We start from the raw sequence: 20,429 nt of genomic DNA, 5'->3' as shown, positions 1-20,429 counted from the left end.
GGGACGCGTGGGCCGAAGCAGAGGCCGCGCTCCGAGCCTTGCGCCCCACGGGTCGCTAATAGCAAGGCTCTGGGTGTTTCGGTTGTTTTGTTGTTTGACTGAAAGCATTCAGAATTAAGAGACGCTGCATCGAAATCCTGACTCCTGCCCACTCCCCTTCGCGGACGGCGCACCCGGGCCCGCCCCGGCCCACAGGACGGCTGCCCGCGACCCCGACGCCCACCCGCGCTCCCGGGCTCCCACGGCCCGCAGAGGCCCGCAGAGGCCCGCAGAGGAGCCCAGCCCTGCCATCCTGCTCCCACACCTCAGCCGCCGGGGCCCAGCGCGCAGCTTTCCGTGGAGTCACACGGCCCGTGACCCCTCGTGACGGCCGCCCCACGATCGAGGACGTGTCCTCACCAAACGTGGCCGACTTTGCAAATTCAACTACCGGGCCAGCCCTGAGGGAGTTGGCTGTAAACTGTTTTCCGCTCATTCATTCACCAGCATTTGAGCGCCCAGGACGCTCGGACCCCTCCTGGCCCTGAGCGCCGCACGGTTCCGGACTCGAGCCCTTGGCCGCGGGGACCAAGCTTGTTCTTGGGCCATTTAACGGCCCACTTCTCATTTCTCCCGACTACTTTCTGCTGAGCAGCGGTAGGTGGCACTTGGCTGCCTCCGCTGACGAAGGGCATCCACCTTCTCACGGCCGTTCCGCGCAGCGTCGGAGACCCCGGTTCTCGTCTGGCCACGCTACGGAACCGGCCCAACACCTCCACCTGGGCAGCGGCCGGCGCCCTGCTGCAGCTGCGTCTGCTGGGCACCGCTGCTCTACTGGACGCCCCCTCCTCGGCTCCTGAGAACAGTTCACAACCACCAGCACTGACATCACCTGCAATTGTGTCAGGTTCCGTGCCCGACGGGGGAATCAGAGGTCACAGTTTAACAGGATTCCTCACAAAATTCAGATGTCTTCTAAAATTTGAGCAGCACAGGATTTCCGCTAAAATCACCTGGGAAGGGCAGCCCGGGTGGCTCAGCGGTTTGGCACCGCCTTCAGCCCGGGGTGTGATCCTGGCGACCCAGGATAGAGTCCCACGTCGGGCTCCCTGCATGGAGCCTGCTTCTCCCTCCGCCTGTGTCTCTGCCTCTGTGTGTCTCCCATGAATATATAAATAAAATCTTTATAAATAAATTAATTAATTAATTAACCTGGAAAATTCATTAAATACAAGAACTCCCTGCCTTCCTCCCAGAACCAACCGCAGACCCTCAATGTCTGCTGAGGGCCTCGGAATAAGAATTTCATACATTGTCACGTGATGGCCTGTCACACAAGGCCCGAGACCAGGGCGTCACTCTTCAAGGCCAACGTATGCAGCCCCTCAACTACAGGCCTCAGCTTCACCTTCCAATTCTTTTTTTTTTTTAAATAAAAAATGTAACAGAGATACAGACCTTTATTTTTCCATCATGCATGGGAGCTTACAGCTATTTGTACTGTTTAGGAACAAAGGAATACTTGCATTATTACCAGGTTGTCAGATTACCACGTGAGACAACCAGTAACTGTTTTGGGGAGGTTATTTTCACAAAACACACAAACGATCTCCAAATCATACTTCCAAGACCAGTTATATTATGAGATCAGGACACGCGGATGATACGTCTAACACCCACAGAAGCCTCCATCTTTCACAGGCAAAAAGGACTGATATCCTGGTGAAGGGTCTCAAGTAAACAGCGTATCGTGTCGGTCTTTGAAAGATTTGCAACAGAACAGTCTCTCTCCTCTTGTGGATACAGGGGAAAGGGAGCATCTTTTCCTCTCTTTTTGAGACTCCCTGTTTATCCTGAAGACTTTCATTTCTAAGGCCCACTTCTGGAACTTCATTAGTTAACATTCAAAGCAAAACAGCAGACCTGATGTGATCATGACAGTGCACCCCACCACTATCACCACCACCGAGAGTCCCGATCTCCCAAAGGAGTCAAGGTTGAGCTGGCACAGTGTCGGACTTTCCATCAGTACAGGCGGGGAGAGGAAGATGCCAGGTTGATCATAATTGACATAGCCTCTCCATTTCTGTGCACGTCTGGAAACGTCCGTAATAAAGAGCAAAACATTACAAAAAAAAAAAAAAAGAAAAGAAAAAAGCAGACCGATACAGCTACATTTTCCCATTAGGCAAAAATGGGGTAAGTGGTTAAGATTTTACTTATGGCAAAATAAGCAGCATACAGCCTCAATCTTCCGCAGATGCAAGGCCACACCTAGAACAAAAGAGAAAGCATACAAAGTAACATTATTCCGTCTTGGATTTGTTCCTGTGATTTATAAAACCCACCAATGATGAGCTAATACTGGGACAAAACCGTGGGCAAACCCTCACTGAGGCGTGACACTGGCCCATGACCCCTTCCTCCCCCTCCTCACTCCCAGGAAGGTCCCTCCCCATCCTGCCTCACTGAGAGATGGGCCTCCTCTCCCGGAAGCTCCTCAAGGTTTCTATCTGCCTCTCCAGGCCCCTCCACTGCAGACTTGAGGCAAGGCCTCCCCCGCCCTTGGGGAACTCAGCACAAGGTCTCCCCTGAGGACAGGGAGGCTAGGGGGCGGGCGAGCGTGCTTACAGTCCTACGCCCCACCTCTAGGGATGCGAAGGAGAAAGAGGGCCAGCTCAGCTCTTGCGCTCCCTGGAAATGAGCCTGGTGAGGAGCCTTGTGATACACGACAGACTCTGCAAGCCCTGTCCCCACGCCCCCAGACCAAAGCCTGCTCCTAAGGGGACCTGAAGGTAGAAGCAAAGACAGCAAAGGACTGCTGAGAGGAGAAAGCTGGAGAGTGAAGGCCAGGCGGCCTCCGCCACAGGGGAGGAAACAGTAGGAGGCAACCGGATCTTAAGGGCAAAAAAAAAAAGAGGTAAAAAAGGTGGAACAGGGAACCCTGGTCCACAGCACTGCGGCCTTAGGGCTTAGAATTCCAGCACGCGTGTAGCATGAAAAGAATTTTCAACCTCAGAATTAGAGTGAACCCAGGACTCAGGCCCAAGGTCTGCCCACAGACCCACCTGGCCTCGCTTCGTCCGCCCTGTCAGCCCAGTGTGCGAGTGTGCACGCCAGGTCCCAGCTGTCGCGCTAGCTGTACGCAAAAAGCCCTGTTTTTTTCGGTTGTTCTCTCTTTCTGAGCTGTGGCAATATTGAACCGAAAAGGGACGGGAAAAGTGGAGGAAGGAGGAGGACAGGAAAGGAGAAAGGAAAGAAGGAAGAGAGGGAGTGAAGGAAGCGCAAGTGAGGTGTGAGATGAAGTAGACACAGGCTCAGGGACCAGGAACCTCTTCGCCAGCAACCTCACTGTAAGTCTCCGGTCACGGGCTCAGAAGGGACAAGTGGAGTCGACAGAGGGCCCCGGGCTGTACGTGGGTCTGGTCCCCACCCTCACCTGGAGCCACAGCACGATGACAGCGAGCACACGTCCACACACCCGCCCCCCAGTCTGCAGGCCAGGCTCCTGGAAGGCTGGGGAGGGTGGGTGTGTGCCTCATGCACGGGCAGGGTGCCTGGGTCCACGGGCAGTTCTCGAGGTCCTCGTTGACCCGGAGGCCAACTGGGGCCGACAGTGACCCAGACAGATCTCAACGGCCAGACAGAGATGGGGCATGGAACAGACCTCGACGAATGTTCATCAGAAGGGCCCGGAGGCAGGGAGAGACATGGTCCAGAACACGCGGCACACCGCTTCTCGCTCAGCCTCCTCCATGCCCGGCAGCCGGGGACCCCGCAGGGCAGCACAGGCCAAAATCAGAGATCCAGGAGGGGGCGGCAACTGGGCTGGCGACCCCACGGCTTTGGAACAATCAGTTTGGGCTGACGGCCGACACTGTGTGCATTGTGCAGCGGCAGCAGCAGCAACACCTGCCGCGGATGAGCACGGCCAGTGCCAACACGCAGCTCAGGGAGTCACCGGCCCTGAAGGAGCAGAGCTTGAGGACACACTCGCTGGTCCTCTTGGAGGATGGCTGAGTGTCCACGTTACAGACAGCTGGGAAGGGCCAGGGCCCAGCACACGGTCCAGGCAATGCGGACAAAAGGCCGCACACACTTGAGGCGGGTGCGCCTAACGTACAAACAGTAGGGGTGAGACCCTCTAACGCGGAGCACTGATGTGAAAAAGCACGAAGGCCACGAGGAGGTGAGAGCACATGGTCGCTTATACCCTATTCTTGTAACTAAAGTCCCGGGGGGGGGATGCAAGTGTGCGGAGGCCACCATGAAGACACGGCGGGCCGGGGGGCGGCCTGGTCAGTGAGGCGCAGGTCCGACGGGAGGTGGTGGGGACACTAGGGCAGGGTCAGATGGACTCGGGCGCCCCAGGCTTGGGTGCCTCGGGGTCCGGCCTCGCCGGGCCCGGCCTGCCCTCCTTCCCTTTCTCGGCCCGGGCCCCCTCGCTCATAAGGTAGTACTGCAGGGGGTTGGGCCACAGCTCCTCGTTGATGATCTCCACGATCTTGTCCGACTCGATGGAACTGTGGTTGGAAAACCACCCAAAGAAGCTGCGGCTGTTGTCCGGGCTCCCCTGGCTCAGGGACTGCAGGTCGTGCCCCGGCAGCCACTGGATGGGGGTGGAGCGGGACACCACCTGGCCCGAGGGCCCGCAGCCGTACTCCTTGATGAGCACCTTGTTCTGGAAGTAGGGGTTGCGGCCGAAGTAGAACTTGATCTTGTAGCCCAGCCTGGCCAGGCCGAGCTCCTCCACCTCCAGGCTGTTGAGGTAGCCGAGGGCCTCCCGGTCCTGGCTGTTGAGGAAGGACGACAGCTGCGGGTGGTTCTGGAAGGCGCGGCCCCAGAAGCCCGGGATGCTCTGGATGAGCAGGTTCCTGCGCTCCAGGTGATGCAGCCGCAGCTGCCCGAACTTGCGCGACAGGCGCAGGTAGGCCCGGTCGGCCTGCGCGTTCATGGTCTCCAGCTTCAGCTGCACCGTCTCCAGCGTGTCCATGCGGCCGCCGGGGCCCGCGCCCCCCGCGCCCCCCGCCTCCCCCGCGCCCGCCCCCGCCGCCCCCTCCCCCTCCCCGTCCGCCGCGCCCGCCCCGCCGTCCCCCGCCGCCCTCCGCGGCCTCCCCGCGGGCCCTCGCCGGCCGCCGCCGCGCGCACCGACCCTCGGCCTCGCCGCCCCCGCCCGGGCCCGCAGCGCGAGGCCGCAGTCCAGGGGCAGCGCGCAGGCCTCCGCCTCCGCCGCCTCCGCCTCCGCCGCTTCCGCCGCCGCCTCCGCCGCCGCCTCCGCCTCCGCCTCCTCCGCGGGCCGCGCCGGGACGTGCACCTGCAGCTGCGCCGCCGGGAGGTCCTCGCCGGGCCCGCGGCTCCGGGAAGGCTCCGGGGCGGCGGCGGGGGCGGGGGCGGCGCGGACTCGGCCTCGGCCGCGGCCTTTGCCCCGGCTCTTGGCGCGGGACGACCTCCTGCCGCGGCTGCGGCCGCTCATGCTGGCGCCGCGGCTCCCCCGACGCGCTGCCCGCCCGCGGCCCTCGCCATGGCAACCGTGACGTCACCGACGCACGCCCGGCTCGCGCGACGGCCCGCTGCGCGCCGATTGGCTCCCGCGCCGCAGCTGCGCACCGCCGACGCCCCGCCCCCGGAAGGCCCCCGCCCCCGGAAGGCCACGCCCCCGGCAGGCCCGACCGCGACCCGGCCCCGCCCCGCAGGCCACGCCCCCGGCAGGCCACGCCCCCGGCAGGCCACGCCCCCGGAAGTCCCCGCCCCCGGCAGGCCCGACCGCGACCCTGCCCCGCCCCCGCAGACCCCGCCCCCGGCAGGCCACGCCCCCAGTAGGCCCGACCGCGACCCGGCTCCGACCCCGCAGGCCACGCCCCCAGTAGGCCACGCCCCCGGCAGACCCCGCAGGCCACGCCCCCAGTAGGCCACGCCCCGGCAGACCCCGACCGCGACCCCGGCAGACCCCTTCCCTGGCAGACCCCGCCCCCGGCCCGACCGCGACCCCGGCCAGACCCAGGCCCGACCCAGGCCCAACCCGGGCCCGCCCCCGCCCCCGCCCCCGCCCCCGGCCCGCGACCCGACCCTGCCCCCGGCAGGCCACGCCCCCGGCAGACCGTGACCCGGGCCCGACCCAGGCCCCACCCAGGCCCAACCCGGGTCCGACCCTGCCCCCGGCCCGACCGTGACCTCGGCCCGACCCCGCCCCCGGCAGACCTTGCCCCCGCCCGGACCCCGCCCTGACCGCGACCCCCGCCCGCCCCGGCCCGACCGCGACCCCTGCCGTGGCACTTGCGGCCCGGGGCGTCGCGGAAAGCCCTGGCTGCGGCCCGCGCGGTGCCTGGGGACGGGGGCAGGGGCAGGGCCTGGTCCCTGCGCGGCGAGCGTCGCCCCCCCCCCCCCGGCGGTCGCAGTGGCTCCCTCTGCGCCCCAAGGACGACCCTGAGGCCGCGCAGGGCGGGACGAAGCCGGAACGCGGGCCTGGGGGCGCACAGCCCTGTCCCTCGGAAGCGGCTGGGCCCAGGCCTGTCCCTGCAGCTCCAGCTCCGAGGTCGGAGCTTTGCCTGTAGAATAGGCATTAGCGGGGCATCGTCCCTTGGGCCTGGGCGCACACCTGCTGCCTCGCCCCGGGCCCTCAGGGCGGCGGACCCCAGGGGACGCCCCGCCGATGTCCTGTAATCCAGTAGGACGGGACCGGTCAGAGCCCGCGAGCGGCAGGGGGAGGCCCTAGAAGCTTCCCGGACCTGCACGGGAACAGCCGGGCGACCTCTCTCGGTCCCAGAGGGACTTCCAGACCCTGGTGTCCCCGGCCAAGCGGCAGGACCTTGACGTCCTGAGACCCCTGGTGAGACCAAGAGCAGTAGGAGAGCCAGCGAAGACCCTACAGGCTCACCAAGAACGAGAAGGCCCTGGCACGCAGCTGACGGACAGGTAAGATCCAGAGCCCCTGGGAACCCAGCACCTCTTTACTCTTTTTTTATTATTATTACTTTATTTACGATAGACACAGAGAGAGAGGCAGAGACACAGGCAGAGGGAGAAGCAGGCTCCATGCACTGGGAGCCCGACGTGGGATTCGATCCCGGGTCTCCAGGATCGCGCCCTGGGCCAACGGCAGGCGCCAAACCGCTGAGCCCCCCAGGGGTCCCCAGCACATCTTTACACCTGTTGTCAGTGTGGCCTTGGAGACGGGCAGCCTGGCATCACCCGCAAGCTTGTTAAAAGCAGAGAATTTCAGGCCCCAGACCTGCTAAATCAGAAGTCGAATCTTAAACGAGGGCTCGGTGTATTGGTATCCACATTAAAGTTGAAATATAAAAAATAAAAATAAAAAGTTGAAATATAGGAGACAGGGGAAAGAGAGATCCTGTTGACCCCAGCCGGCCTCGCTTTGGGGCAGCCCCGTGCAAGTGACCTCTGACTCTCAAAGCCTCAGGGCCCCGCAAGGCTCCATATGATCTAGCACGTTCCCGCCTCCCGTTACCCAGCTCACCTCTCTGACCTCACCTTCTTGTCTCTCCCACTCCCTCCAGGTACCCTGGCCTCTTTGCTTCTCTTCAGACTCCCTGGTAAGCTCCTGCGTCAGGGCCTTTGCATTGGCTCTTCCTTGCACCTTACTTAAATGCTCTTCCCCCACGATACTTGGTCATCTTGGCTGGCTCCCTTCACACGTGGCTCGAGGGTCCCTTCTCAATGACTGTCCTCTTTAAAATTGCCACCCACCCCATCCGTCTTACCCTGGACTACTTTTTCTTTATTCCTTAGCACTTACTGCCTTTCCAGCACCTATACCAGTTATTTATCCCGTGTATTGTTTGTCTCTCCTCTGCAGAATGTCCCTTCCACAAGGGTAGGTATCTTTCTTTGGTTCATACGGGCCTGCAACAGTGTCTGATGCTAACGACGAGAACCAACCAAAATAGTGTTTGAAAAAAATGGGTTTATAAATTGTCTGAAATTCAGAATACCCCTGTATCCCCCACAGAAGCAATTTTATAGATGAAGGTTTTATACTCAGATCAACAAATGAAAACTTATTAAACTCATTTTTTAGGCTGAGAATCATCTTTTGGTATGAGCACCAGTCAGGGACAGTAGGTGGGGGGAAAATCTAGATTGATACATTTAAAAATTAAGTCAGGGGATGATGTACCTTGCTGGCCCAGTTGGTAGAGCATGTGACTCTTGATGTCAAAGTCATGAGTTTGGACCCCACATTGGGCTTGGGCCCTACATAAAATTATAAATAAATAAAGGGGTTCCTCTTTATAAAAAAAATAGGTTAGGGAAATTAATATTTGATTTAAAAGGGATTAATCCAAAGATTACCTTAAATTCTTGTTGAAGGACTTTTTCTTTAAGGTTTTATTCCTTTATTTGACAGAGAGAGAGAGAGAGCATAAGCAGGGGGTGTGGGAGAGGGAGAAGCAGGCTCCCCGCTGAGCAGCGGCTCATCCCAGGACCCCGAGATCACATTTTGTGAAAGATCACAAAATAAATGTGAATTTTCATTCAGGGGTATTCTGAATTTCAGAATGAACCGAAGGCAGGTGCTTAACCGACTGAACCACCCGGGTGCCCGGAAGGCCCTTCAGTCATCACTTTCTCCCAAGGCCTTCCATGCACACCCCAGACCACGGGAAGTAGTTCTGTCCTTGATCTCACAGAGAAGTGGCTAACTGTAATATTTATCTGGCAATTAGACATGCAGTTTCGTGCCAGTCCTTGTACAGAATTCCCTCTTAAACTAGATCACCACAGTCTGGAATTGTCTGTAGATCTCAGGAAAAAAAAACAAACAAACAAACATAAAAATCAGCTGAAGCAGTCACTTTCCCCCCTGCAAACTGCAGAGACTGGTGGGCTGGCCCGCTTCTCAGAGCGCTCCCTACTCTCCCAACCTCCGTTATCAGGAGCCTTACTCCTGCATCAGCAGCTGCGTCATTTACTGCTCACCCGTGGTTAAACCCCTGAAGGTTAATGTAGACCAGGCCCCTGGGAACGCTGTTTATTATGCCTTGAACCTGTTTTCATCATGGCAAAGCGATAAGCATCAGGTGAAGGGAAACCAATGTGAGACTAACACTTGATGTAAAGCTCCTCCTCTGGTCCGGGTCACCCAGCCCACATGGCTTCTGTATTTAAGAGGCAGGTCCATGCAGTTGAACTGAACTGTCGATCTTCTTCTCAGGTATTAATATTTAACTGCATACAAGACTATACAGCTTGAGTTCCCTACTAAGCAGTAAACCGTGTAAGCATAAAGACTGTGTCTCTTTTACCCCCCAAAGCGGTTAGCACGGGCCTTGCACAGACTCGTAATGTTACTGAAAGTTCACATTTATTTTGTACTTTATACAATGTCGTGTTCTAATTCACTTAATCCCCTCAACCACCTCAGGGGCAGGTGCAGTCATTGCTCCCTTCTTAGACAAGAGGCTACTGCTATACAAAAAGGTTCAATAGCTAATTAAGTGGCTTTAACCCCGGCAATCAGATTCCAGCACCCACACTCTTTTTTTTTTTTTTTTAATTTTTTTTTATTTATTTATGATAGTCACAGAGAGAGAGAGAGAGAGGCAGAGACACAGGCAGAGGGAGAAGCAGGCTCCATGCACCGGGAGCCTGATGTGGGATTCGATCCCGGGTCTCCAGGATCGCGCCCTGGGCCAAAGGCAGGCGCCAAACCGCTGCGCCACCCAGGGATCCCCAGCACCCACACTCTTAACCACTTCTCCATGATGTAAAATTCTCATTCGGGGGATTAAAATATCAAACTCTCTCTAGTGGGTAAAAAAATACCTTTCAATGTCCAGTGTAAAATCATGCATATACATACGTGTTCTTACACATGCAAACATAATACATATGTACACCAGTTACTCAGGAGTCATTTTTCTGTGGGGCATTTACCCGGTGTGGTGAGAGACTCAACATAAGTGAGTTTCATTTCGACAGTCCATGTTGGGAATAAAACATCTCCATTTGCACTGCATTTATCAGGAGCATTCTGTGAATATCATGAAAGAGAAGTTTACTATCGTGAACTCAGAAATCTGGAAATTTTGCCCTTTTCTCAATAATTAGGGGCTTAAACACATGATAATACAAGCACTTAATTGTTTTTTTTTTTAATGTGATATATCATCATTTGTAAATTTTATTAAAAATCTGTAAAAACAGGGGATCCCTGGGTGGCGCAGCGGTTTAGCGCCTGCCTTTGGCCCAGGGTGCAATCCTGGAGTCCCGGGATCGAGTCCCACGTCAGGCTCCCTGCATGGAGCCTGCTTCTCCCTCTGCCTGTGTCTCTGCCTCTCTCTCTCTGTCTCTATCATGAACAAATAAATAAATAAATCTTTAAAAAAAAATCTGTAAAAACACTTTTCAAAATATTGAAGTAATTAGCGTTCACTTTTGTTCTCTAGAAATTGTACTTTCTCCATTCCTTTTAAGGTCTGTTTTCCTTGAATCACAGAAATTAGCAAGCTGGGAAAAAGACATTCCAGTTGGATCCAGTGATCCAACCTATTCCACCACCAAGAGACTAACATTCCCCACAGTTTCTCCCATAGAACTTTAAAATCCCAGACTTGACATTTTTAGCCACAGTGATTTTTGTCTTTCCCTGAGGAGATAGTTTGAAGCTCTTAAATGGCAGTAAGTCTTGCTTACTCTATGGAATTTTGCCAGCTAACCCTCCCACGTTATGGAGGATCATGGAAAAGAAGGGGTTGACATAGGGAATATTTTCACAGCCCAGGAGGGAGAGAAAAATCTGCTTCTTATGGTAAATTTCAAAAGCTATTTAAGGTTAATATCTTTAGAAATGTGCCTAGATTCTTTCCAGTTCCTCCCCAAAGAGCAAAATTTTATACTAGACCACCTAAGTCATTCAGTTCGTATCATATAAGTAGCTGTAAAATATTTTAAAATATTGACAAATGTATTCTTACTTCTTGGCATTTCCTTTTTACCCTACATCTTCACCATTAAAATTAGATCTTTAGGCTAAACGCTTTTATCCTAGAAAGAGAAAGGTGCTGAAGAATCCAGCAAGAGCCGAATTCAGCAAGTCAAATTCTTCACTTTGAATTTCAAACTAAGCTCTTGAGAGGGGAAGATATAATGGTACTGAAACAGAAAAAAAAAAATAGCTCTTCAAAGGGAAATCCTGGAGCACTAAGTGCATAGAGTTTATAACATAAAACAAGGAGGAAAAACATGTGATGATGGGTAAGCCATATCTCCACCACACAGAGGCAATGAGAACTTGTTCTGAGCTGGGTTTGAGGGTGTTGGAGAAAATTTAGAGAGTGTATAGCTGGTGCAGGATCTCGAGAAAAGGATTCTCACAGTTGCCCCTCCACAGATCAGAACCTTTGGGGAATTGGTAGAGACCATCCTCCTAGAAAAGACAGACATCTGAGAGTGGGGAAGGCTAGCTCCTAACTTGAAAACTGGAACCCAGACAAGAAATCCTACGAGGGCATCTTTCATCGCAGGGTAGCGAGGAGAGTAGAAAAATATGTACGGAGTGTTAACTTTAAAAATAAAACTGCCAGTTATTTTGCAAGCAAAAAAAAAAGGGGGGGGGTATTCAGGAATAGCAGAGAATTGTAATTCAGAACGTGGAAGCTATAGCAAAACTATAGGCAAGTTCAGAGAACAAAGGAGAGGAGAGGGGGAATCGGGAGGGGCTGTTACAAACAAGTCCACTGGAGTAAACTGGGAGTTTGAAGTGTGGTGGCTTTTCATTGGCTGGGTTGTTACTGGGCAAGAAGAAAACCTCCTTCCTCCCACTAACATAGCATGGACTTGGCAAGGTGTGAGTCTTCCTGTTGCATTTGCAGTTGTCAACAGGCGGTAGGGCATACAGGCTCCCCTTCTGGCCTCCTGACTTTATAGAAGACTTCTTTTCTTTTTTTTTTTTCAGATTTTATTTATGGGAGAGGGAGTATGGGCATGGGGGAGGGGGAGGGGCAGAGACAGAGGGAGAAGCAGAGTCCCCCCCTTCCACGGAGCAGGGAGCCCAATGTAGGACTCGATCCCAGGACCCTGAGATCATGACCTGAGCCGAAGGCAGACGCTCAACCGACTGAGCCACCCAGGCACCCCACAAGGTTTCCTTTATCTTCACAAGGTTAAGTGCTGCCAGAGGCATTTCTGCAGTGGCCCGTCCCACCCTCCAGCCACCCTCCTCTCCATCTCTCCCAGCCTCAGAATAGAGTGCAAGAGCAGCCATACACTTACCCACGTTTAGTGGAGAGAGGTGTGGAGGTTGGTTATGAGCATTTGGGGAATTTAAATGGGCTGCGTGTTGTTGGCAGAGATGCCGAGTAAAGGACTTGGGGATTAGAAACCGTGAGGGGCACCTTCGTCGGTGGATACTATGGGAGCAGAGGCAGACTTCAGACTCCAGGCAGGTCCAGCTGAGCCCCAGCAGACACCCGCAGAGACTGAAGACGAGATTCACACCAGAACCTCCTCAGCCCTGGAGAGACAAAAAGAGGAACAGGGAATATCCTACATGATTAAGTATTTACCTAAAAGAAACTGGAATTTTGGATGTCAAGTTACCAGGTCTCTTGAATTGCCCTGTTTAAGTTATCTGAACTTTATGAGCTGCTGCAACCATGGAAATTCATACTCAACTACAATAGTGTTAACTAGTCCAGACCCAGAACCTAATGGGTTTAGTCATGCAACTCCAAAGCTGGAGAAACTTAACAGACAGGATTTTAAAACTCTTTAGAAAATAAGTGACATTGATACTTTTATTTTTTTTTATTTTTTATTTTTTGACATTGATACTTTTAGAAAAAAATAGCAGGTATTGAAAGAAGGCCTCGTAAGACATGGTTGTGACTATAAAAATTATTAAATCCATGAAACTCCAGTCACCAAATATGAACATTTTCACTACACTTTAGGGAGGGCCCCTAAAGCAAAACTAAGTGCTCTCCAAGAAAGTCTCTCATTAATTGGTTACGGGTTGAATGTAGAGCTGTGGGTGCACCCCATTTCTTGCAGTTACTGCTTTTAATATGCGACTTCATAACTTACCACACGCTTCAGTTTTTCCCCGGTTGGGCCGCCCTATGCAAGCCGTTGTCGCCAAACAGAAGAGAAGCTCCACGAGTTGCAAACGCCAGACTTGCCTTATATGCCCGGTGTGTAAGCTGCACAGCGCCTTCTCCTTGCATTGCCCCACAGCCATTCCAGTACCGAGCCACCCTCCCTTCCCAAACCCAAACAAGGTGCCTCTGAGCCAGCGCCGTCTCATGTGGTGCAGTGCGGAGAACGGTGGGATGCAAGGTCCCTCTCTGCGCACTCAGGAATGTTTTGTTCGTGCCACGCCCTTAGTTGTCTTCATCTCAGTTCTCCCCTTTCCCGTATAGACACACAGACACACCGTTAACATCCGTACCCCTCCTTCTTTCCCAACAACACGGTAATAATTCAGAAATGTTCTAGAAAACGAGGTGAAGCTGGTAGATTTTCACTTGGGAGACAAATTGGGAGGAAAATATTCCAACGGGACCTGGATATGAATCTTGGCGTATCCCAGGAAAAAGTCATTGACAAAGGGCAACATGGAAAACCCAACACCGGAACTCCCTACACTTCATATAACCTAAGACCCTGCATGGTTTGCAGGAGGTCCTGAGATTGAAGAAGGACAGTATCTTCACGGAGGATGACCAGAGCCTGCATGGAGGTAGGGTCCCTGGGATGGAGGCGGGGAGAGAACCCTCTCACGGCCCCCAGCACGTCTCCCACACCAGATGAGTAACTGTGGTAGTGAGAGGAACCAACTAGAGACCACCCCCCCCATTTTATCAAACAAGCCATAAATCTTCATGGAGCTAGGAATTTACACCAGAGACCTGGGGGAAATGAACAAAGATAAAATTAAATAGAATTTTAAATGAATGGGCAAGCACTGTGTGGTTAAAATGTTCAATTTTATGTTGTAATCAACTAGTGCCCATAACATGGGGTTTTGTTGTTTCGTTTCCCTTTACCCGAGCCAGTTTTACCGCAGATACTCCGTGCCCTCTGGAATACCCACCTCGGTTATTCATTCTGTCTGTGTAATATCTGATAGCAGCAAGACATTTTAAAAAACACTTAAAATTAATAAATGGTCAAGATAAAGATCAAAGGCAAATTAAGAACAAGAAAATTAAGAACAAAACAAACAGAATGAAGTATCCAGGTGTGCCCCATTCCTGGGTGCGTGCTGTACCTGCGGGAGGCTGCCCACGTGTGTGATTCTGGCCTTCAGCCCACAGTGCAGAGAAGTCAGATGTGGCGTCGCCTTTATAACATTTGCAATGCTTAAAAAAACAGCAACAACATGAGAAAACGGATTCTCAGAGGAAACCCATTTGTTCACAACACTGAATCCAGGAAGGAACATGGGGCCTGCAAGGGCCAGGGCCATGTTCGCGGCGGCCCAGCACCCGGGCAGGTCTCTAGCCCCGTCCGCAAGGGCAGGCGAGCGGGACGCAGAGCCACTCCGGAAGAGCAGCTCGTGGTGGGCCAGGTCCAAAGCTGTGGTGGCTTCGTGCAAGGAAATGGGGTTCTTAGAATTCAGGGGAGACGGTGGACATGCACCGCGAAGCCGGCCCTGCAGGCGGAGCCTTCTCCAGCTGGTGCAGAAGCTGGTGCTGGGCCAGGGCCGCGATCGCACCGGGACGGGCACCGGGACGGGCTGCCGAGCTCCACGGTGGGTAGGCCTGCCACCAGGCGCCCATGAGGCTTCCCCGGGAGCCCCCCCCCCCAGGTCTTCATCCATCTCTGTCTCCATCGCTTTCCTTTCTTGGCCCCCCGCCGCACATCACTGCGCTTGGAGAAACCATATGGTTGCCTTTGAACACTATTCCCCGCTTCGGGTCCTCTCCTAGTCTCACACTCAGAGTTGAGTCCTCCGGGACTTCTGTTGTGTTGCCTTGCGGAGTGCTCTAAGCCTCAGTTTCCCCATAGTGTGAGCTGGTTATGCAGGTCGGGCTCAGGCAGAGGACCAGGCAGCTGGTGACGGCGAGAGGCCAGCCCAGGGCGAGTCTGTGGGCAACTGAAGGGTGCGTGAGGCCCTGTCTCGGGCTGGCAGTTGCCACTTACCTCCAGTTGGTAGCAGCCGGGGGGAAATCTGCAATTTTATGTGAAATTTCTTAAAGATCCTGTGAGAACCAAATAAAATAACTCCACTTTTTAACCCCTGTTCTACACCCTTATTTTTTTAAATTAAGTCTTTAAATGAAATTGTGAATGAACGTCTGGAAAATCACTTGAATTCGTCCAAAGAAGAGAGATGTTCATGGCTGTCAACGGACAGAAAGCTTTGAAAACACAAAGCAGCCGTAGGATCCCAAGCCGGGTCTATCCCGCACCATCAAGGCAAGCCCCGAGCTGATGGCAGCTCAGGGACAGCTGCTCCTCAAGGCAGGAACAAGTGAGGGCAAGATTTATATATATATTTTTTTTTTTCTTCCATTTTGAGCTTCCAAGAGGATGATCATTATTTTTAATTGGCTTTATTTTTTCAGGCACAGAACCCCATGCTCCCTCTAATTCCTTAATGCACGTAATTTAGACTTCAAGAACATTTTCATCTTCCTACAACAGGAAGGCTTTGCAAGACCAGCTCAGGGGCACATCGCTGCTGCTCGGGTCCCCCAGCAGCTGCTCCTCCAAATCTTCACGGGGCAACTAACACGCTTCTGACACGAACGGTAGACTTGAGTGACTAACTGTGTGCCTCCGGATTCTTTTCTCCTCCGCTTCTGAACACCCACACGTTGATCGGGTGGGCCATATGGCCTCTCTGATTCACACATTAGGACAATTAGGACACCAGCCAGTTAATTGCTCAAGCTGGCATTTTCATAACTAAAGCAAAACAAAACAAAAAAAGAAATCTGATGCTTTGTCTTCTTCAGGAAAAGCCAACTCCATCTGGTGTTGGGTATGATTCAGATATTAATTCATATAATATCTAGCTAAAAATGGGTATAAGACAGCCCTGTTTCGACAAAAATACCGAATGGAAGTCAACTACGTGGCCGTAAGTTTTCCCCCGCAGAATCCAGACTGGAGCGTAATGGTAGAAATCTAACACGGGGATCGTGAGCACACTGTCGGTGCCAGGATTGTATACACACCTGTGCCGGCCCCTGGACAGCAACCGGACCACCCTTCCCTAGCACCAGGTATCAGAGAGGAGGGGAGTTTAGAGGTGGGGGATGGGGCAGGTGGCTCACAGCTGTGACCCCTACAGTGATGGGGGGACGCTCCAGGTACAAGGCCAGGTATTAAGAAATCGAAAGGACTTATTTTCCGGCACCAGGACTCGTAGAGGGCACCCCTCCCATACTGCAACCCTACTCTAACAGTAAAAATAATAAAGCTAATCAGCATGGTGTGCTTGAGGAGAGTTCTGGAAAGTTGTCTACTCCCAGCCTGGACTCCGAGTTGGGAGCCAAGGAGATGCAAAAAAAGTAGCACTCTGAGCACAGAACTATTGTTTTCTTTAGACCAGAGAGAGAATAGTTACTGTTTTGTGACTAGACCTATGAACTCTAGCTGGAGGGGTCAGGAAGTTTCCACTTCCCACGTGACTCATTCTCCCACCCCAGGCAGGAGCAATGGAGGAACCAAGGACCCCTGAAGCAGAGATCGTCCTGGAAATGACAGCACACTGAGCGGGCTTCTTCCAGAAGGGTTAGAAGCATAACGGAGACCCCTGAAGCACCCGCACAGCCTACCCACCACGGGGGGGGGTGAGCTGAAATTTTTTGCCAAGTGCCTGTGGCAGAGATGACCAGTACTTCTCTTGTCTCTTGTCTGCCATCACTAAAACCAATAAAAAGGAAACTGGAATGGATATTCCTAAAAAATTAAAACTAGCACTACCCTGTGATCCAGTAATTCCTCTACTGGTTATTTACCCAAGAATACGAAACCCGTAATTCGAAAGGATATATGTGTTCCCGTGTTTATCACAGCATTGTTTGCGACGGCCAAGATTCGGAAGCAACCCGAGTGCCCATCGATGGGTGAATGGCTGAAGAAGGCCTGATATGTGGAATATTACTCAACCATAAAAAAGAATGAATTGCCATTTGCAACAACATGGTTGGAGCTGGAGAGTATTAATTACGCTAAGGGAGATAAGTCAGAGGAAGACAAGTTCCGTATGGTCTCACTGATAAGTGGAGCGTGAGAAACAAATGGACAAAGGGAAAAAAAGACAAAGCAAGAAACAGACTCTTCATTATGGAGAATAAACATGGTCCCCAGAGGGGCGGCTGGTGGGAGGGTGGGAGGGTGGGTGGGGATGGGTGATGGGGCTTCAGCAGGGCTCTCCTGATGAGCACTGAGTAATGCATAGAATTGCTGAGTCACTGCACTGTACACCTGACACTAATATAACACCGTGTGTTAAGTGCACTTGAATTTAAAAAGAAAGGAATTTACAAAGTAAAAATCTGTCTAAAATATCTAAAAGAAGCAAACAACAACAATCAATTCTCCCTGTTTAGGATCAAACGAGATTTCAGCAACCAATGATGGTAAAAAAAAAAAAAAAAAAAAATTACTGCCATATGCCCCATGTATTACTCTAGTAAATGAGTTCTTTCATCATCAAGAGAGTTTATGTTTATATGACATTCTCTTGATGATGAAAGAATTCACTTACTAGAAGGGAATTCTGGAAAAAAAGTCATGTTAAGAATCATGCTGGCGTAATTCACATTTATCTACGGATCTGGCCTTCTGGCCTCAATTTTATCATTTAGTAGGGACTGGAAAGTATTACAAACCACCCCTGAAACTACACAAAGTGAACAAAAGTATAACATGCCATTTTAAAAATTATCATAGAGAATTCCTTTTATGACTTGAAACTATGCATGTGGGATTGATAGGGCGGGCTCATGTGAGATGGGGGAGGGAACTAGCAAGAAAGCATGGCCCCAGGCAGGGGCCTAATTTATGAGTCAGCACGCTTTGGGATCTAAAGAAATCCTACCCAAACCGTTATGATTTTGGACTCAGGAAAATGAGACGACCTGCTGACAAGAAGCAGCAACGCAGAAACAACAGAAAAAGGCAGTTGGGCCTGAATTTGTTTCCTATTGATGCTACAACAAGTCACCACACACTCAGCGGCCTAGCAAAACAGAAATGTATTATTTTACAGTTTTGTAGGTCACAGTGGACTGAACTCCAGGTAGTGAAGGTCTGTGCTCCTAGCGGAGGCCGGAGAGAACACTCGGTCCGACGGCTTCTCCGTCTGCGGGAGGCTGTCTGCATTCCTTGGCTCTTCCAGCCAGTGGCTGGATCACCCCTAACTCTGCTCCCATCCTCGCGTCTCCTTCTCTCACCTACTCTCCAGACTCCCTCTTTTGCCTATAAAACCCCTTGTGATTGCATCAGTCCTACCTGGACCATTTGGGATAAATTCCCGTCTCTAAAGCCCTTCACTTAATCACACCTGCAAAGTCCCTTTTGCTATAGAGGGTGACAGACTCATCGACAGGTCCTGGGGATTGAGATGCGGACACTACAGGGACCGTAGTTCTTCCAACGTAGAGCCATAAAGGCTGATTTAAAAATTAAGTGTTAGGGGATCCCTGGGTGGCTCAGCAGTTTGGGGCCTACCTTCGGCCCCAGGTGCAATCCTGGAGTCTCAGGATCGAGTCCCACGTCGGGCTCCCGGCGTGAAGCCTGCTTCTCCCTCTGCCTGTGTCTCTGCCTCTTTCCCTCTGTGTGTCTATCATAAATAAATAAATAAATAAATAAATAAATAAATAAATAAATAAATAAACAAACAAACAAATAAATCTTCAAAAAAAATTAAGTGTTAAAAGAAGACTTACGACCAATTACCCTGCTCCATCATCGTTCATCTCTTTCATGTGCACCCATATTTTTTATTCCTGTGCCCTAAATATATTTTATAATAATAACAGGTAACATGTATCAAGTGTTTTCTAAGTACTGGGTACTGCGCTAAGCACTGTGCTTGAATTTTTGTATTTAATCCAACAACCCAGTGAGATAAGGGCCGTTCCTGTTCCCATTTCACGAATGAGAAAACGGAGGCTCTGAGAGATTACGTGATTTGTCTTCGGTCCCACGGCTGAAATTCAGGGCCAGGTCCGCATGGCCCCGAAGCCAAAGAAACGATGCAGCTGGAGCGAGGCTTCGAGCGCACAGGTCTGCGCCTACCCCGTGTCCGCCTGGGGCCTGCTGCCCTGTCACATCCCGCTCGTCCGGAGGCCCAGGCGGTGTGGGATATTGCCCCTTTCAGACGTGGCCCCTCGTTAGCGGAGAGAAAAGCGGCGCAGTAGAGCTTCATATGGACTTTCAGAGCGTTATCGTTGACTACGTTGAACGTCCTCGCGGTCAGGAGCTCGTAACCTGTCACTAAACAGGGTGGCAACTATGTGCAAAGAATAAATCAGTGTATAAAAGCTTCGGGTGCAGCGCTGCACCGTTCCTTGAGGATGAGAGGAAAAGTGCTGGTCTGTCCACACGGCCAGGACGCCCTGGACGTCCCTCGGGGCCCGCTCTCCTCTGCAGGCCGCCGCACAGCTGGGCCGCGGACGGAACTCACCCGCATGGAGGGACGGACGGTCTCTGATGCTGCAACGCTGCTCCAGGTGCTTCGGGCACCTCACCCTGACCGTCGGAGAGAACGCTGTGTCCCCCGGGGTGGCTGTCCGGTGCTGGGAGCTTGTCTCCACGGGCATAGACTCCCTCCGAGGAGCACTTGGGGAAGACTGGGAGACCCGGAAGTCCTCGCTCATCCAAACCTCCAAGGCCGCTAATCCAGGTGAAGAACACTGTCCTCTGAGCTGTTAGGACCGAGGATTGGGAGTGATGATTACAGCGTGTGCGGTGGCCCCGCAGTGCCGTAGGGAGCCATCGAGGCTCAGTGAAGCCGGCTCAGAGGTGGCTGGACGATGGGACCCACAGCACAGTCACCCTCACCTCCGTGGGCCTTGGTGCAAGGGCTGGGCCGAGGGTCAGAAAAGGGGCTTTTGGGGGTGAGCCTCCACCTGGAAGAAGAAAGAGAAGAGTTCCCTTTGCTCACATCTGTTCACAGAGGCTCCAGTTAGTATTCCAGAAGGTTCTCAGGCCAAGTGTGCATTCATTCCCCCTGAGGTTGTAAGCGGCTCTGTCCCAGGCCTACTCCTGGGAGGATGGAGCTGGATGATGGGACATCCCAGCGGGAAGCTGAGGACGGGGTAACAGGAGGGAGGACGGAGGAGGAAGGCAGCCTGGGCCAGGGGAGGAGTGGGGACGAGAGCATCTGTGAGGGGCTTGTCCTCAAGCCAGGAGGGTGGGCAGGTGGCCGGGTGGCCGAGCCGCGGGGCTCCAAGCACCCGGATGCCACCTCCGCTACCTGCCCCTAGCGCCCTGGGGCCCAGCCTGCGCGTAGGGCCGCCAGCAGCAGG

General features: G+C 53.1%; 1 protein-coding gene and 1 long non-coding RNA gene across 6 annotated transcripts in view; one reads left to right on the top strand and one right to left on the bottom strand.

The window, feature by feature from the left end:
- Positions 1-1,421: 1,421 nt before the first annotated feature.
- TSPYL5 (TSPY like 5) lies at positions 1,422-5,467 on the bottom strand. Its single transcript, XM_077876123.1, has 3 exons — positions 5,063-5,467; positions 3,419-5,011; positions 1,422-2,253 (listed from the first exon to the last, which is right to left on the bottom strand). Exons 1-2 carry the CDS (start codon positions 5,450-5,452, stop codon positions 4,328-4,330), a joined length of 1,074 nt encoding a protein of 357 aa, XP_077732249.1. The 5' UTR covers positions 5,453-5,467; the 3' UTR covers positions 1,422-2,253; positions 3,419-4,327.
- A 758-nt stretch (positions 5,468-6,225) lies between these two features.
- LOC144300283 (uncharacterized) overlaps positions 6,226-20,429 on the top strand; it is a 32,113-nt gene continuing 17,909 nt past the window's right edge. For 2 of the 5 annotated variants that reach the window (XR_013366862.1, XR_013366863.1), the window contains exons 1-2: positions 6,226-6,891; positions 7,494-7,529. This is a non-coding gene — a long non-coding RNA (uncharacterized LOC144300283). The remainder of the gene's footprint in view (positions 6,892-7,493; positions 7,530-20,429) is intronic. The other 3 variants (XR_013366860.1, XR_013366861.1, XR_013366859.1) reach the window with 3 other exon arrangements.

The sequence above is a fragment of the Canis aureus genome, chromosome 28 (assembly GCF_053574225.1).
Source record: "Canis aureus isolate CA01 chromosome 28, VMU_Caureus_v.1.0, whole genome shotgun sequence".
Lineage (NCBI taxonomy): Eukaryota > Metazoa > Chordata > Mammalia > Carnivora > Canidae > Canis > Canis aureus.
This window is presented reverse-complemented; position numbering and strand designations above follow the sequence as displayed.

Coding starts and splice junctions, on each gene's coding strand:
- TSPYL5 (XM_077876123.1), bottom strand. CDS start 5,452: ATGAGCGGCCGCAGCCGCGGCAGGAGGTCGTCCCGCGCCAAGAGCCGG. Junction 5,012..5,062: donor GGGCGGCGGGGGACGGCGGG/GCGGGCGCGGCG, acceptor GCGGGCGCGGGG/GAGGCGGGGGGCGCGGGGGG.